Here is an 18,804-nt window from a genome sequence, read left to right as displayed (position 1 = left end):
TTTTTTTGTCTTGTTTCAAACACAACAGTATTTTTGAAACGATTAAGAAATATTATTTACGTCACATATGACAATTGACAGGTACTGATTGAATATAATAAGCTAAAAATGATTTTAAGTTAAGTTAGTTAAATCTTATTTGGCTGTTGTCAGGGTCTTAACAAAATACATATTCGTAAAAAAATGTTTAAGTACCTAAATAATTAGTAAATAGTGACAAAAATCACGCTCTACCAATGTTACATTTAATAGAATTTATATGTATATAAGTGCGAAGTTGTATCACTCATCATAATATACGAGATTATGCAACATTGTTATAAATCCTATAACCAAGCACCATTTATGATTCGGTGCAATAAACATACCATATAATTAAGATAAGTTTTTTAGTTATAAAAAACTTTTATATTTATTTAATCCAATGATGTAATGAACCAAATTATTGCATTATTATATATGAAACCATTTAATACATCAAGTACCTAATATATTTTGATATTGTTATGCTTCTAATAATTTATCATGTAACAAATATTATATTTTTACATTAAATAAAAGACTGAATGTATATAAGCATTTTATTCTGGAATGTCAGTGATTTTATAAATGCATTTCTGATATATATATTATGTATATCATATGTATAATAATTATATATATTATTCATAAATTTATGTAATTGATTTTATAAATATATGATATATTTTATAAAGACGTAGACTAGAATAGTTTTCATTTGATAATAATTCTTTGGTGATAAGTGCAGTACCTATTAAATATTTAATAACTATTCAAACATATAATAAAAATGACTAAAAAATTTTCAAATTGTGAACTTTTACCTAGGTTTTTAATAACCTTATTATCTTAAGTATAAGTGACAGCCAGTAAATGACTAACTGGGATAGCCTACTCTTCAGTTTAGAAGGATTGTAGCTTATTCCACAGCAGTGCTTTCTTGGATTTGAACCTACAAAACGATTAGATATCCATGTTGTCGGACATCATTTTTTTATTTGTAACAATATTAAATTTGAAACATGAATACCATTTCTACAGTTAGTATATTTAATTTTGATATATGTTATATTTTCTTCATGATATAGTAGTCCAACAAATTGTTTATCATTAAAATACCTCGTAAATCAGAAAAATGCCAACATATTTTTAAAAGATCACTGTACGGATTTCATTGCTGCGAGGGCTTCCTTAACTAAATCTTCTAATTCTTGGGGCAGAACTATTTTTGAAGATAAACTTCTGTGATCTCCACTCCCGTTTTCATAATTCGATCTAGATAAATCTTCTTTGCTTTTGTTTAACTCATCGTCACTATCTGTATATTTGATCTTGTTAATATAATTATTTTCATATATTTCCTTTTCGGATTTATCTTTGGATTCATCGGATTTTACTGATCCCGAATCATTAAAAAACTCTTCCATTAACATTTGAGATGGGAAAATTGGTACACACTTTTGGCCATTACACCAATTCTCTAAAGTTTTCTCCAAGTCTGTTATCCTGTTGGCTAATATTCTATAAAAAAAAATATAAATTGACATCAAATAGATGATTTAAAAATATTAAACAAAAATGTATATAAAACTTAAACAAATATATAACTTTTTAAAATTGTAAAATATAATATAGTAGATATATATAAATAACTTATAATTAGTTCACAATACACAAGTACTTGCGACAAGGGTATGATTGTGTTTTTGTTAAGCGAACCCCACTGTAGTGTTCTCTTAGGGGAAACTTACATTACTTAGACATTACTAATCAACCCTAACTTATTAAGTTAATTTATTTATTAACACTGTTAAGTTCAGTAGATCTCAAAGCAATACAAAATTCGTGCACCCAAAAGTTCTGGCCAGTTTAATGTTTGCCAGGACCAGTCTATTTACTTTGTATTTTAATTTTATGTTAGCTTGCTAACTAATTCGCAACGAAAATTGCTTTATCCTAAATTTCATCAAATGTGTGCCAAATCTAAGTGACAAACCCTCAAAACAAAAACAAATTAAATATTTATAAAAATGAAAATCATACTGATTAGTTTTCCTTTGATGTTGGAGGGCAATCGATTTGTCATTTAAAGCTTCAAATAGTCCCAAACACAAGGACTTGAGCTCTGCAGCCGAGGTTCGTTTTAAACCTGTCTTCGAGTTTATATCCAAAAGTTCTCGCACTGAAATAAAATGTTTTTATAAGAAATCTTGTTATTATCGTGCAATTTTTATTTTTGTATTTATATAGCATATGTGCATAGGATTATAGGTAGAACTCGTTGGTTCTTATATATATAAATGTGTTTTTATACATTATTCATATATAATAAGCTCCATGTACCTTGCTTTTGGGTTATTACATCTGCAAATCCCTTTTTAATATTAAACGGTTCGTTTTTACTCCTATTGTCAAGCAGAAACTGTAAATAAGAATAATTAACTATATGTATTTATTTACTCTACGTAATTGTAAAGATATTTAGGTTTTCCATTTATAATTTACCTTGTACTTAGTTAATGTTCTTTTGACAATTTCTTTTTCGACCTGCAACTGCGTTATTCTTTCATGTAAATATTTATTTTCAGTTATCAATGCATCAATATCAACAATTTGTTTAGGACTGTCCTGTTCGTCTGTTTGCATCTTTACTCTATTAGATAAAATGTAGCTTATTTGCTGATTCAAACGTTGAACCTTATTCTTGTAGTAATCACGATCTGATACAAGCTCCTCTTTCTCATCTAACGTAGCTCTATAATCAAGTTGTATTTGCTGATACTGCATAAATAATATTTATCAGAACTTTAATTAGTATTAATATTAATTAAAAAATATATACTTTTCAGTGATGGTCAAATTTTCCTTGTGTATGGAAGTATTAAATAAATTAACTTCCAAATTATAGTACTAAACTTAATTTTTTTCACCTTACTAATGGTAAAATCTAAAATAAAGTTAGTTCTTAGTTTTACATAAGTTTCAAAATTATAATTTAATTTAGATAAAAAAAAATATTTCAAACAAACCTTCTTTTTAATTTTTTCCAATTCTTGGACCAATTGTTCATAATCCGTTTTAGACGTGGAAAAGGCCTTATATTCATTTTGCTCATCAAAACTTCGTCCCTTTTGCATTTGTTTCCTTAATGCCAATATATCACCATTGGCCTCTTCTAATTTGCTTTGCAGTGTTTCAACCTGTAAGAAAACATTACTTCAATGAATGAAAATTTTAGTAACAACAGAGCATTTCCAAGGCCCTTCAGCCACTTCAATATCTGCTCATATTATTATATACAGCACCTCGAGCTTAAGCATGTTGTTCTGCTCTTTTGTTTTTGCCAAAATTTCACTGCCACTTATTGTATTAGTTGGTGCAAATCTGTCGTGACCGTTTGAATTTTCTTGAACACTTTTCTTGCACTTCAATTGTTCAACTAGCAATTTATATCTATCCCTTTCCATACTACATTTATCCAATTCTTTGGTCATAATAGAGAGGGCATCAATTTTACTTTGAAGTTTACTTTTGATAACAGAATTCTGAAAGTACAATATAGTTTTTATTATATTCTAAAAATTATAATGGTAATGATTACCTCATAGATTTACAATTTACTTCTCTTAATTTATCTTACCTCGAGAACATAGTCGTCTAACTGTTGATCTTGAAACTGAACTTTATTTACTTTAGCGAAAATTTTACTAGACATTATAAATTAATAATATTTTTTTTTATTTATGTTTTGATCTATGTTGTGTTCAATTTTAACAAAATTATGTTTTATCTTAATACTCTTAATATGTTAAATGAAATAAAAATTATAATAACTCAATGCTAGATTTAAAATTGTTAATCAATACAAATAGACATCATAAAGACATTAAACATAGATAACTGACAATATACAATAAAGTTAATAAACTTGACAGTAAGTTAAGCTTCGGCTGTCATTTTCGAAGTTAATGATGCATTTGTTCAATGCTTTTAAACTAATTTTCATGAAAAGTGGATAAAAAAATAAGTTGGATTAAGTCATACAAACATTTTGATTAACCAAACATCTACAGGAATTATAATATATTTAAGAAAATGTAAATTAAATACTAATAGTAGTTAAAGAATATAGAAAGATGAATTATAACGCTAAAGTTAACTCTTCTTGTTTTTAATTTTGACCAAAATGCATTTTTTTTTACTTGCCTTGAATGACTATAGCCTATATTAGAAAGTAGAAATCTGATGGATTGGCGAGTTGAGCCTAAGCTTAAAATAAATGAAAAAAAGTTGATGTCAATTGTCAACTGTTTGTCAATATTTTGTCAAATTGTCAAATCGTGTTACGGTGTTTGCACATATTACCAGGAGTCTTTGTATTTTGTTGCCGATGTTTAATAGGTTTGGAACTCGTGTTAATTTCGATTGTTTTTTCGATGCCATGTTATGTAGACGTTATCAAAGAGTTAGTTTTGGTTCATCCTAACGCTTGGCGAGAATGGCCGCATCTGCTTCTGAGATCGAGGACTTCTTAAGCGGACCACTTGTTTCGTGGGTGAGTGATCAACCATCCGTGCCTTTAGTACTAATAAAATGAAGCGTGATATAATTTCGCTCGTGTTTCATTTTATTTTTCTAATATGTATAAAAAAGCTCTTAAGTTTATTTGATATTTTATTTCTAATATAAAGACAATATTATTAATTTAATAATGGTTGATTAGTATATTTATTTTAAGCGACGGATACTATCTATAAATATTGCAAAAAAACAAAATTAATAAATCCTAATTAGTTTAACATGCAAATATTTACTATATTGATTAACACTATTACTATTATTGATACCCATATTAATTTTTATTTTTTACAATAAAATCTGCTAATATTAGAAAAATATTTTTGAGTTACAAAGATGTGTTACTACTAGCAGAAAGTACTTTACAGGAAAAATTATTGTACACAATGGCTGCTTCTGACCTCTTTTCCCATCATCTTCCCATACATAAAATTAATTATTAACTTGCTGATCTATTGTTTTTATAGACTAACATTGTTGTGCAAATTATACAACTTTCACATTGTATATATTATCTACAAATATATTTATTATTTAAAATAAGAGAGATTTTGCATATATTTAAAAAAAACAAGTTTGAGACATATAATGCATATATTATAAGTAGCTATATAAATGCATTCCTAATATTTTAAACCAATATACAGTCTATATTCTATTATTTTATTAAGTCTGTAATTAATTGAATTTTATGTATGGTATAGTTTTTTTTATTAGAAATTACTAAAATACCATATATCATAATAATTAGAATTGTACTAAAAATATGTCTGAAGTCATATTAAAAGAAACAATATATTATATACTTGGATTAAGCCTTACTCATTTTTCTTAGTTCTTAAAAGAGAGCGCAGCTTTGGTTTTCAAATTTAAATGTAGTTAAGTTCAAGCTTAGATTTATTAATTATATTTTTTTTCAGCTAAAATCATGCCTGCCAGAACCTGCCAGTATCAAGGAATACTCCTCTCTCTTCAATGGAGATATCCTACACCATATCTACCTCCAGATTGACCCAGAACCTTCATTTCACATAACAAAGCTAACAGGACTTGAAGACCAGGCACTTATTTTAGGGAGAGTAAAAAATTTTGATGCAATAGTTAAAAATGTAAAGGCTTTGTTCGATGAAGAACTAGGAATGACATTGTTAGTTGTGCCAGAATGCATATGTTTAGGTAAAGCACCAGAAACCAGGGAAGGTCTGGAGAATATGAAACTGTTGTCTTTGTTGCTACTTGGTGCAGCAGTCCAGTGTCCAAATAAAGAAATTTTCATCACAAGAATTAAAGAATTAGATGTAGACTTGCAGCACAACATTGTGGAATGTATAAAACAGGTATCTATATTATATAGTCTTATTAAATATTATAAAAAGCCTTCTGTTAACCTCATCTTATCATTCAAATTTAAGTTTTTTGTTTTCCGTACATGTAAGTACAAAGTAATAGGGGTATTATCATTTCCAATAATACCCCCATGGTAGCGAATCAAGCGTATCTATCAGAAATTATCCAGAAATATCACAAACTTTGTAGAAAAAACATTATTACACTAATATAATAATTAAAAATATATTTCTACATGTAATATTCTAAAGTAATTAATGGTTGATTTTATGCAAAGGGACATGCTTAACCAAATGTTTGACAAATATGGAGGAACCTTGACTTGCCTATTTGACAGCATCATAGCATAGAGGTTACAAATCAAACGGAAATTAATTCAAACCATTTAAATAGAGATACAATAATACTAAACTGTAGTTGTCAAAAATTTTATATTGAATTCCTGTTCTACCCAAGAATTATTAATGTATAATAATATAATATCCTGGGACATTTTTCACACACGGCCATCTGATCCCAAATTAAGCTTGTACAGAGCTTGTGCTATGGAAACCAGACAACTGATATACTACATATACCACTTTTTTTTGTAAATACATACTTATATAGATAATTACACCCAGACTTAAGACAAACAGACATATATACTATGAAATACCTTAAATAAATACATTTTTATTAAATTTTAACGAGCACAAATATAAGATACAGTTATACAAATATTATTGTTTTGTTATCTATTAAAATAATAGCACTTATAATATTGATTTCATTCCTAATGTATTGTTTATGAGTTTTTGTGTATCAGGTGACAGATATGCAAACAGTGGTATTGACACCAGACGCAATAGACCTTTTCCAATCACCGACAATGTTCAATCACATGAGAAGACTGGCAAAGGAGCGAGACCACTATTTACAAAACTGGGCTTCACTCGTCCTGAATGAAGGTTTATGCGAAAATGAAAACGATAATAAGAACGGAAAAAGTCGATCCACCCAAAATGTCAATCAGAATAACGGAGAAACTCAACATCTTGCCGTTGAACTAGCAGATTGGAAAGCAAGGTTACGGAAACAGAGACAGGAGCTGTAAGTAATTTTTTAAACTGTAAGACTGCATGAGTACTAGTACTATCTGCCCTGTGATGTTCATTCCGCATTAAAACGATGTCACATCGCCCCGTGTGTGAGGAATGTCATATAGTAAGGAAGATAAGTTTATTCGATACATACATTTCAGTCATTAGAAAAAATGAAGAAGGAAAAGAATTTCATAATTAACCCACACTTAAAAAATATTAAAAATATATTTGTATATTTAAAAAATAAACACAAATAACATAAATTCACATAAAGTCGCAGGTTCGATCCTAAACCCTTAGGCTGTTATCGTCCCCACTGCTAACACATGCTTTACGCTTAATTGGAGGGGTAAATAGGAATGTTAGTGATTTCTTATAATTTGTTCTGACTCGGGAATTGCTTATACATATTATAAAAATAAATAAATAAAACGAATATACAATTTTGTATATATCGAACTTGAGAAGACTTTTAAATCGAACTGGTTGATCCTGAGACTCGTACAAGCCAACAAACTCTCTAGCTTAGTATAGATATTTTATATATATATACTAGCCGGGGCCCGCGTCTTTATCCGCATAACAATCGGTTTTATGACGATATATTAATGCATTTTCGTTTACTGTTTTTTTTATCGCCCGCGCTCGTTTTTGATAAATTTATTCAATGTACTCACGGTTTTTACTGTTTTATTGTAGAAGACGATTTAAAATTATTTTTTAAATGACGATAACTATTTGCACTGTCATTCGATTTCAAAGAAACAAAGCCTAAATTTCGGAGGTTAGTGTGTAAACGTACATAGAGACAAAAATAAATTCTTCTGTTACTCTATTTTTATCGCCTACAATTCATTTTTTTAATAAATTCATTCAATATACAGACATACAATGTTACTACTTTTTTATGTGTAGATAGTATAAATATTATTTTATATATATATATATATATATATATCACAAATATGACATGATTTTCAAATAATTTCAGTGAGGAAAAATCCGAACAATTGTCGGAGTGTCGCGAGGAATTGGAACACACTAAGCTGACTCTGGCGAAGTTACGTGCGGACAGTCAAGAGTGGTTTAATGAAGCGAGGAAGGCGGCGGGATACCGAGACGAAGTTGACGCCTTGAGGGAGAAGGCAGAGAGATGTGATAGGTACTTGATTGTATTTTTTTTTTATGTTTTCGATAGGCGGACGGACAAATGGGCCATCTGATGTTAAGTGATCACCACCGCCCATAGACACTGGCGTATGAAATATTAACCATTCCTTACATCACCAAGGTGCCACCAACCTTGGGAATGAAGACGTTATACCTCTTGTGCTTGTAGTTACACTGGCTCCCTCACCTTTCAAACCGGAACAGAACTTTACTAAGTACAAGTTTAGTGGTTGAATTTATGATGACAGAATGGTAGCCACAAAGACGAGCTAGCACAAAACTCTACCACAAAGTTTACATTACTACAACAATATTGAGATGTGGTGGCCTTTATATACTTTTTTATCTACTATAAAACAGTTGTCGTATATTATTTAAGGTTGGAACAGGAGATACAACGATATCGCGATCGTTTATCTGATGCTGAATATTATAAGACAAGAGTCACAGAATTAAGGGAGGACAATAAAGCTTTAATGGAAACAAGGGATGCGTTGGAAGAACAGTTACAAAGGGCCAGAAAAAGGGCAGAGCAATGTCTGTCTCTAGAAGCAGCCATGATTAAGTTAAAAAGAGAGGCGAATGATATAGCACTGGTAAGTTATATACTTACAGCTTATATATTATTATCGTAATAAAACTGTATAACTGATATTATATTAATGCTTTTTTTCTCATTTTAAGGAAAGAGATGCGGATCAACAAAAAATTCAAGAACTAATTGAGGAAAATAATCATTTGCAATACATAACGAGGTCTGTTTTGAGTGAAAGCAACAACAGCAACTTAGATACAGATAATGAATGTGAAAATACTCTGGAATCAGGCGAAAATAGTTTGTCTGAGCAACTGACCAGTAATGCGCAAGCGAGAGCCTTAAAACTCGAATTAGAAAATAAGAGACTTCTCTCGACAATTGACAGTCTTCGAGAACAATCGTTATTAGAAAGTAGCGATAAAGTATTAGAGTTAGAAAAGGAAAAGAAACGATTAACACTTAAATGTGAACAGTTACAAGAAAACTGTAACAGGCTCAAGCTACAGAATTCTGAATTAGAAGAGGTATTCAAAAATGCATTAGAAGAAAATAGAAAGCTACAAGACTCGTTGGATAATCAAAAAACTTTCATAGATAGGCAATCGATTGACAGGGATTCGGAAAAAAATAAGTTACAAGATTTCGAAAGACATTTAGAGTCTTTGACTAAAGACAAACAGAGGATACAAATGTTGTGCGATTCGATACAAAGACGAGCAGACGACCTCGAGAAGACTCTAGATTCGAGAACAAAAGAGTTGAACATAGTGAAACCTGAAGCCGAGAAAGTAACACGTTTCATTATACAAACGGAAGAGCTTAAAACGAAACTAACGTACAGTGAAAAAGAAACTCACAACTTACAAAGAGAAGTTACTAAGTTAAAAGAAGCGGTAGAAGAAAAAGACGTGACATTAGATACTATAGGCACTGAAATAGAACTTAAAAACAAAGAAATCGAAAGATTAATTAGACAGATAGATATTAATCAGTCGCTAACGAGCAGGCTCCAAGACTTGGAGCAAAAGACGCAAGAGCTAAAGTCAAATAAGAAAGTCGACACGGAAACTATACAAACCCTCCAAAAGGATTTAATAATGGAAAAAGTTAATTTTGATAAATTGAGAAATTGTATGGATAAATTGGGAATAAATACATCGGAATTGATATCAAAGGATGTGAGCATTGAAGAATTGTTAGAAAAAATTATAACTAACGTTGATCATGAAGCGTTGATATCAGATATTACCGCAAAGGCGAACTTCTTTAACTTAGTTCCATGTAACTGCAACAATAAGGGAAAAACTGACGATGATGAAAACGTCGTTAACCCTCAAATTGAACAATTAACAGCCGATTTAGCGACGTTACAAGTTTCTTTAGAAAATTGTCAAGCAGAGAATGCTAAGCTACAAGTAAACGTAGCCACGCTTAATTCTCAGAATGGTTCTCTTATTTCGCAACAAATGACATTACAACTTGCCAACAGTCAACTGGCTGCAGAAAAAGAGGAAATAATTAAACAACTTGAGGTTTTGAAAGATAAACAAGACAACCTACTGCGCGATCAAGTAGCTTTGCAGACTCTGCATGAACAATTAAACACGGAATATGAAACTCTGCTCAGCGAGAAGGAGCCCGTGAAGGCTGTCATTCGAGATTTGAAAATCGAAAACAGAGAATTGAAAGAAAAGTTAACCAACTGTGAAAAAAAGATAACAGACCTAGAATTGGAACGAGAGAACTTGAAAATAGAATCTCGAAATCTAACAAATCTAAGGGCCGAACATTCTAAGCTAAAAGAGGATTTCAGAAATCTATTTACTGCCAGTGATAGGTTAAAGAATGAGTATAGAAATATGCAAGAAGAGTACAGAAACATTAGAAGTGAAGTGGCACAATTAAAATTAAGAAACACAGAAATATCTGGTGAAATCAACACAAAATCGGAAGTTATTACTAGTATGGAGCTAGAAATCAGTAAAACAAATCAACATTGCGAAATGTTAATTCAGATGAACAAGAGCTTAGATGCCGATAGAAGATCGTTAATGGATCACGTGTCCCAACTTCTCACGCAATATCATGAATTATTAGCACATTCCCTTAAAGATAAACAACATTATCACGAGGAGGAAAAGATGTTCGCTGACAGGGTAAACGCTTTATGCCGACAAAAGGAAAAATTGGAAGAGAAAATCATGGAACATTATAAAAAACTTGACAATTGCACGACAAAACGACGAGGGTTTGGTGCGTCATTTGTAAAAAGAGTACGAAAGGCTGGAACGGATTTAATCAACAAAGTACCTTCTCGAAGCAATAAAAGGATAGAAGATGCGAATCGTTCCAAATCACAGTTGACATTAGCAGGATCAGAATCTGGCGAATCAGATCCAGGTAGTCAAGATTTGGAGAAATTATCAAAAATTTCTGACCAAGATCAAGGATCTTCTAATCCAAGCGTCGAATCACCTAGACACAGCTCAGACTCAAGCTTTAGACGTTTCGACGATAGTTTGCTAAAGAAGTCTGATAATATGGAAATGTCAGGTTCGATTCACAGTCTTGACCCGATGAGAATGGCTGGTGAGAGTAATTTCGTTCGAAGATTATCTGCAGCTTCAATCCATAGTGGCGGTGGGGACGATGCTTTGATTCGAGCATCGCTCAGAAGGCGACCGCATAAAACCGTTCCACCCTCGCATCGAAACAGTTATCAAGGCGTAGAGGGTGAATCGAGCTTGCCAGCAGGTAATTTTAAACATAAGATAAAATATAATTTAGTAAGTCAATATTTCATTGCAATTTCAATTGATTTTTGATAATAAATGTTATTGCTTTTAAAAATGTAATATTAATTTATTTTTTATTTTAGCGTCGACTCCTTCACCTGTATTCGGTACAGCTGGAACACGCCGAACCGTATATTTAGCTGACGACAACCAGGACGTAAACATAAACAGTAAGCCACAGAGTACACCTGTTAAAGAAAATCCAACTTACTTGGTTTACAATAGAATTTCAACCGTTATCGGCGACGGGGCGTGTCAGAGTAACAGTGACAGGTCGATGGAGCACAGACCCGTGACCGAGCAACCGCGCTCCGTGGACGAGAATACACCGGATAGAGAAGATTCGCGAAACGACAAACGTACGGTCAGTCGTAACGAGAAAACTGATAACTCAAAGGAAACTGCCATTTGGTACGAGTATGGATGTGTGTAATGTTTTACTATACACCGTAAAAGACAAAATAATTTGGTTATGTAATGGATTGGATAGACTGATGGTGGCCTTCAGTGTGAAAATATTGTGATGGTATGCAAAAAATTGGCCTTACTACATTTAAAATGTATCTTAATGATTGTAAAGAAAAAAACAGTATTAATTCGGCATTTATTTTATACAATTCAACGATCTATAATTTTATGGTAGTTATTTTTTTATATTTTACAATTTGTACCATATGTTTATTGCGAAGAAATATGTTTGAGGCTAACCTTTATCTTTAATCGTTATACGAATACGTAAAATATAGTAAATATGGATAATGTGACTTTATATGCAGTCTGTGTGACTTGATATGATATTGAAGATTACCTTGCCAGTGGTCTGTGAATTAGTAGTAATTAAATGCAGCCTCTTCCATATATTTAAACTTATTACTCATTTTAGTTATTTCTACAGATTTATTAATCTAAGCATAATTTGTGATTTATTCAGGTGACATTTTTTTTAATATGTCTAATATGCACACATTAATTAAGTTAAGGTTTAATTTCTATGCTATTTTATTTAATAATAAAAGACAATAAATATCTGTCCCAGTGTACCTAAAAGTATATGTATTCATTATAATTATGCTGTTTCTAATGAAATTCAATGTTTTTAATTTACTTACATAATATTATGATATATTGTAAGAAAGTAATAATGCATTTATTCTGCACACTTGCAGTAGGAACTTTTATCACGAAATATATTAATTATATTAGTATCAGCATTGACTGTTAACAATAAAACATGAATGATATAGGCCTATAATCATATTTTAGTACAAAATATTATAATCGTTTTAAATGAGTACATATAGTGTTACTAAGTTAAAAATCAAATACAGATTAGACAATCAATTTAATTTTTACAACTGACAATTTTTTTTTGGATATTTTTAAAATCCATCTGATTATATAAGTCTGTGTTTGTGTTGTGTGTCATTATAGTACGTTTATTTTTCTAAAGAGATTAAGCATTATATTCATAGACTGATAACAGTAATATTAGTTAAATATTCCGTTATTTTCATGTATTTTTCTAGATCTTAATTAAATTGAACGATGATTTACATTATATAAAACAATGGACAACATCACAATACTCTGTTTTTAAATGTTTTACATTAGATAGCGCCTTCATTTTCAAGATTAGTATTGGTACTACCATATGGTGCTCCGCTTTACTTATACTTAGCAAATCTTGCTATACATTTATATAATTAAATGAAGTTTTAAATCAATTTGTATTATATAGTCATGTACTTAATAATCGACTCTCACCGAATTACGTATCTTAGCACACTTCTTTCTAATAAAACATCGAAATATTTCTTATGAATTTTTATTTTGTCAAATACCTATTACTAGTTCTTTTAGTGTTTTTTTTACATTCGTCTCGGCTCAAAGTCATCAGACATTACGTTATACCGGGCACTCGCCTCTCCAGTAACATACTTACTGGTGAGGCGAGTGCCCGGTATACAAAAAAAATATAATAGGTACAATCCAAAAAAAATATGTATTAATATAAAACTGTTCAACAAAAAATATTGTATTTAACTGATGCAATTGTAAAAATTATATTATGATAAGTTTTAGGTTCAATTTAATGGCTACAAAATTTCAACATTTTAATTTACTATAAATTTACTAGTACAATGTATATTATCATATTTAAAAAGCATTTATTTGTACATGTATGGTTAAAAGCTATAGTTGCAATAAATATAATTGAATGTCAAAGAGATCCATTGAGGTGTGGTTCAGTCTTAATCTCCCATTGCAATACTGGAACAGGTTGTATATTAACTTTGAATGGTACTCCAGATACAACTGCCTTGCGCCCAGACTCAACTTTTGGTGGTAAGTAGGAAATGACACACTAAAATTATATTAATTGGTTTAAAAAAAATATTATATGAGATTACTTTTATATTAGATATCTAGTTAAGGTTATTATATAATAATATAATATCCTGGGAAATGTCCCAGTGCCAATCCCAATGATGAATGCCAATGTCTATCCTGGGTGGGAATTTAACCCACAACCTTCGACGTGAAAGGCAAGTATCTACCAACCACGCCAACTGGTCCGTTGTATAATAATAATATGATTATCACTGGTGGTAGGGCTTTGTGCAAGCTCGTCTGGGTAGGTACCACCCACTCATCAGATATTCTACCGCAAAACAGCAATACTTGATATTGTTGTGTTCCGGTTTGAAGGGTGAGTGAGCCAGTGTAATTACAGGCACAAGGGACATAAAATCTTAGTTCCCAAGGTTGGTGGCGCATTGGATATGTAAGCGATGGTTGACATTTCTTACAATGCTAATGTCTAAGAGCGTTGGTGACCACTTACCATCAGGTGGCCCATATGCTCGTCCGCCTTCCTATTCTATAAAATCCATATAAACATTTTAAAAAAAACTTAATTTTTGTAGTTTAAGTTTGTCTTATTAGACCTTTTTAAATTAAATTTGATCATTCATAAAAAGATTTAGGTAATAAAAATAAAAAAACCTTGTCGACTACTTACTTAATTGCCCAATTAAGTAATTAGGGTAAGTCATATTTAATACTATCAGTACACAGCCTCAAAATTACCAGTATACTTTTACCAGCATATGTTTCTAGACATCTTATAAAATATACTTTTTATTTATTCAAAATAAAAATCAAATCCATTGTTTTTGTGGGTGGTTGAGAAACAAATAATTTAAACACATTCAAATTATTATAATATTAAAAATGTACCTTTGGTTTAGCTGTTTCCGTTGACATATATCCAACAAACATTGTTTTTGTTGTATGACCCCAAAGTAATTCTCCTTCACCAACTTGAGGGTTAAAAGTGAGTGCCAAAGTGCCACCAAGCCTTTCTGGTATATCCCATAAGAAAGGTGACTCCAAAAATTTTTCTTTTAAACATTTGTCAAGACCTATTACAGGAGATGATTCTAACAAACTTTCTGCTGAGTTCTTAGCCAGCTGAGTTCTTATTAAATGTTCTCCGCAACCTGAAGTACAAGCTGCGATGGAAGGTGTCAATCCGTCTCTACTCATTGCAGCCCATACACCGCTTCCAAAAGATGCAGCTTGTCCCACTCTTCCTTCATGTTTAAGTGAAACTCCACCTGAACTTGCTCCAGATGCCACAACTCCATTGGCGTCAACACATATAGCTCCTACTGTATCCAATGGACTAAATTTCAAATCATTTTGAACAGAATACCTTTTTAATTTTCGTTTACAATGCTTATAATTACGGAAAGCACGACTCGATATCATCTTGTTTTCTTCAACTATTTGCAAGCCCATTCTTTCAGCCCAAGTCTTAGCTCCTTGCCCAGTAAGGATACAAGGTGGTACACGGCCTAATGATAAACTCTCACACTGTTTAATACAAAGCTGTTTAGCTAATGTGATGGGGTTCCACACATTGGATACTGCACCACATGCACCAAAGTGTAATGTTTGCCCATTCATGATTGAAGCATCACACTCAACTAATCCATCCCAACTTAGATTTGATCCATACCCAGCATTTGTTAATGGACTATTCTCTAATTCTGAAATATAATGAAAAGATAATGCAACAGTAATTATAATGTAGCTATTTAAATTAATTTATTTACAAACCAATAATAGCCTTTTCTACAGCATCCACAGCATTTCCACCTTGTACGAGTGCTTCAGCAGCTTTTCGACATGCAGTGTAGCAGGTTCTTTGGTACTCTTTTTTTAAAGTATCACTGTGGTAGCCAGCTCCTGATATATATAGTGTTTAAAAAAAATTTCATACTTAAAATTCCGTAAATATTATTTTTTAACTTACCACAGTGAACGGCGATAAATCCGTTCATTGTCACGATATGATATCATCAGAGTTTTCTTGAATTATAAGGCTATTAAAACAAAATCTCCCTTTAACATGTTTCATAGAAATTAAATACTTACTACTTTTAACTTATCCTACTTTTCTCTTTTAAATAAATTCTGTAATCTGTATGTTTTAATTTGTAATTTCTAATGTCAATTCCCATTTGTCGGTTGTCAGTGTCACGCAAAATAAGTGTTTACCTATAAGGGGACCTTACCTTACCCGGCCCAATTAGTTTTTTACTTTGCACAAGAATGTCAGTTACATTATTTCGACTCGCTTAAAAGTTAACTTTTGTAAACTGCCTAATCTTATATACATATCTTATTTATGAGTTCTTACATACTTTATAATAACGGTATTACTTAATACATTAACCATAAATAGTTTATAAATAGATAGATATAGATATGATATACACAATAGGACTCTAAATATTTCGACATTCACTTAAATATCAAGAAAGTATAAATTAAACTATCCTAAATGTATTTTGCTATGAAGCTAATAAATAAAAATAAATAATGGCTTTAAATAAATCGATTATCGATCGAAGGCTCGAATTAAGCTCGGTAATTGAAACATGTCAAGTTGATTATTTATTTGGCATGTACAGCATTAAGCTAAAAATGAAACAATGTTTTATTATTAAGATCGCCGCGAATTATTAAGACTATGTAAGTTTTCACACTTTGTGTGATATCGTTAATTTCGAGCTTAATTTTTTTTTTTTTTATAGAATAGTAAGGTGGACGAGCATATGGGCCACCTGATGGTAAGTGGTCACCAAACGCCCTTAGACATTGGCATTGTAAGAAATGTCAACCATCGCTTATAGACAATGCGCCACCAACCTTGGGAACTAAGATTTTATGTCCCTTGTGCCTGTAATTGCACTGGCTCACCTCATTAATAATATTTAGCTTTTACCCTATTAAGCACGGAATAACTATTTTTAGAGAATATTTGCATTGTATTTTTACCAAAACGATTTCAGCAGTTCATTTACATTTTCAAGTAATATTGGGCTCATTGAGCCCAAAAGCCGAGTGCCTAACGGTTGAGAGGCAATAGTGCCAGCATCTATCTTGGTTACAATGCCACAGAACAATCTTTTAGATGGTGTGTTTTTTCTATAAATTTGTAATGCATATTTTGTTTTTATTTTAGTTTTACTTATAGAATATATTAATAAAAATTATACTATGTTTATTAAATAAATAATTATACAAAATATTTTATAGGACATTAGTAAAAAATCTGAGGATAAAATTATTTTGTTAATAATCTAGCAAAAAAAAAACTAGAAGTAACTCTTATATATCTTTATGCATGCACATAAAGCTATCCACTTGAATATCTAGAACAATAACACTGGAGATCACATGGTGGTAGGCTTTGTGCAAGCTCGTCTGGGTAGGCACCAACCACTCATCAGACATACACTAAAACAGCAGTACTTAGTATTGTTGTGTTCCAGTTTGAAGGGTGAGTGAGCCAGTGTAATTACAGGCACAAGGGACATAACATCTTCGTTCCCAAGGTTGGTGGCTCATTGGCAATGTAACAAATTTGTATTTTTCTTGTTTGGGGTAGACTTATGTAAAATAAAATAATTCAAACCACATTTAAATTATTAATATTGAGTGAAAGTAACATTTCAAATAAAAGAATAGCCTATTTAGATATTTATGTATTACTTTTTTCAATTTTAATTGTATAATATTACATTAAATAATTTAACAATTAAAAACTTTTCATTAACATATATTTGAGTCTCTAATTCTAGGGCACAAAAAATATAAGCTTTACTCTTTTTATTAAATTTATTACTATTAAACCTAGTTAGGGTTAATTATTTTAAAGTTTTCCCTGCAGTCATAACAACCCCAACAACTAAAGCTGTTATTGTCAAACCTTGTGCAACAATTCTGACCCGCATCATTTTCTGTGATAATTGACTTCTTCCAGTTCGGAAACACCATAAACCATATGATAGAGCTCCAGCCGTTGCAAGGCATCCTAGAAGTAAAATCATTTGACTGGATACTTTACAAAAAACGAACAAAAAGTGAAGAACGTATTGTAATACAAAAAAAATCCAATACCTATAGGCACAAATGGGTTTTCATAAAATTTTCGTGCGAATTTTTCTGCGGTAGTTTCACCTTGATATGCAGGACCCATTTCACGGCGCAATTGGATCCAATCTAAATCTGAAGGTTCGTCATTTGCCATTATAAATAGTGTTAGTTTAAGTTTACAGGTAATTTAAAAAAATCTATTCCGAGGAATAGATTTCAATAAATAAAATAAATAATGGATTTTGGATTGAATTGAATATTTTGACAAATGAATGACACAAATGTGATTTCTAGAGATGTGCAAGTCTATAATTATAAAAGACCGGTAACATAAATAGATAATTAAACGAAAAATCTTTTTTCATCAAGTGTCCTGACTAGTCTATTTAGCCAATCTAATAGTTTATCGATAGAAATAGTTTAACATAACTAAATTCGTACAACTAAATCAAACTGAATGTTTTTAAAATAAATGTTATGCAATCTCATTACATTGTAATGTAGTTCATAAATATATTTTTCAGAAATATTTATGTATGCATAGCCCATTTATTTGTATTTAATTCTATTATTTCTTAATCGATTGTAAGTTTCTATAAATGTAGGTAATATCATTGTCCATATAAGCTCTATGTTATTAAGATCTCCTTAAACCAATTTCAATCAGAACAAGTTCAAGCAATTATCCGTGAAAGTCAAGAAGATAGAAAGGTAACATAAGTATTGTATTCGTTCTGGATTTTTTAATTATATGCTGACCTAAATCTAATTTTTTTCAATCTCTCTGATGTTAGGTAGGACTTATTTGTTTAACTTGCCT

At 30.9% G+C, this 18,804-nt stretch overlaps 4 protein-coding genes across 6 annotated transcripts in view; 1 reads left to right on the top strand and 3 right to left on the bottom strand.

Annotated features, from left to right (window-relative positions):
• Positions 1-629: 629 nt before the first annotated feature.
• LOC126772462 (coiled-coil domain-containing protein 149) lies at positions 630-3,826 on the bottom strand. The gene is made up of 7 exons (XM_050492836.1): positions 3,662-3,826; positions 3,327-3,566; positions 3,051-3,221; positions 2,527-2,802; positions 2,365-2,443; positions 2,065-2,203; positions 630-1,542 (listed from the first exon to the last, which is right to left on the bottom strand). The coding sequence occupies exons 1-7, from the start codon at positions 3,734-3,736 to the stop codon at positions 1,179-1,181; spliced, it is 1,344 nt and encodes a 447-aa protein (XP_050348793.1). The 5' UTR covers positions 3,737-3,826; the 3' UTR covers positions 630-1,178.
• A 537-nt stretch (positions 3,827-4,363) lies between these two features.
• LOC126772469 (girdin) lies at positions 4,364-13,348 on the top strand. The gene is made up of 7 exons (XM_050492844.1): positions 4,364-4,576; positions 5,520-5,936; positions 6,755-7,038; positions 8,023-8,193; positions 8,581-8,797; positions 8,886-11,493; positions 11,618-13,348. Exons 1-7 carry the CDS (start codon positions 4,520-4,522, stop codon positions 11,965-11,967), a joined length of 4,104 nt encoding a protein of 1,367 aa, XP_050348801.1. The 5' UTR covers positions 4,364-4,519; the 3' UTR covers positions 11,968-13,348.
• Positions 13,349-13,583: 235 nt separating this feature from the next.
• On the bottom strand, positions 13,584-16,030 carry LOC126772505 (threonine aspartase 1). Its single transcript, XM_050492902.1, has 4 exons — positions 15,856-16,030; positions 15,660-15,788; positions 14,775-15,589; positions 13,584-13,899 (listed from the first exon to the last, which is right to left on the bottom strand). Exons 1-4 carry the CDS (start codon positions 15,881-15,883, stop codon positions 13,756-13,758), a joined length of 1,116 nt encoding a protein of 371 aa, XP_050348859.1. The 5' UTR covers positions 15,884-16,030; the 3' UTR covers positions 13,584-13,755.
• A 1,621-nt stretch (positions 16,031-17,651) lies between these two features.
• The window catches only part of LOC126772529 (HIG1 domain family member 2A, mitochondrial), a 397,572-nt gene continuing 396,419 nt past the window's right edge, over positions 17,652-18,804 (bottom strand). For 2 of the 3 annotated variants that reach the window (XM_050492927.1, XM_050492928.1), the window contains exons 2-3: positions 18,009-18,226; positions 17,652-17,922 (exon numbers count right to left, since the gene is read on the bottom strand). In XM_050492927.1, coding sequence (XP_050348884.1) covers positions 17,756-17,922; positions 18,009-18,138 — 297 coding nt within the window. In that variant the 5' untranslated portion in view covers positions 18,139-18,226 and the 3' untranslated portion in view covers positions 17,652-17,755. Of the gene's footprint in view, positions 17,923-18,008; positions 18,273-18,804 lie in introns of those variants that run through there. The other variant, XM_050492926.1, reaches the window with a different exon arrangement.

The sequence above is a fragment of the Nymphalis io genome, chromosome 12 (assembly GCF_905147045.1).
Source record: "Nymphalis io chromosome 12, ilAglIoxx1.1, whole genome shotgun sequence".
NCBI lineage: Eukaryota > Metazoa > Arthropoda > Insecta > Lepidoptera > Nymphalidae > Nymphalis > Nymphalis io.
This window is presented reverse-complemented; position numbering and strand designations above follow the sequence as displayed.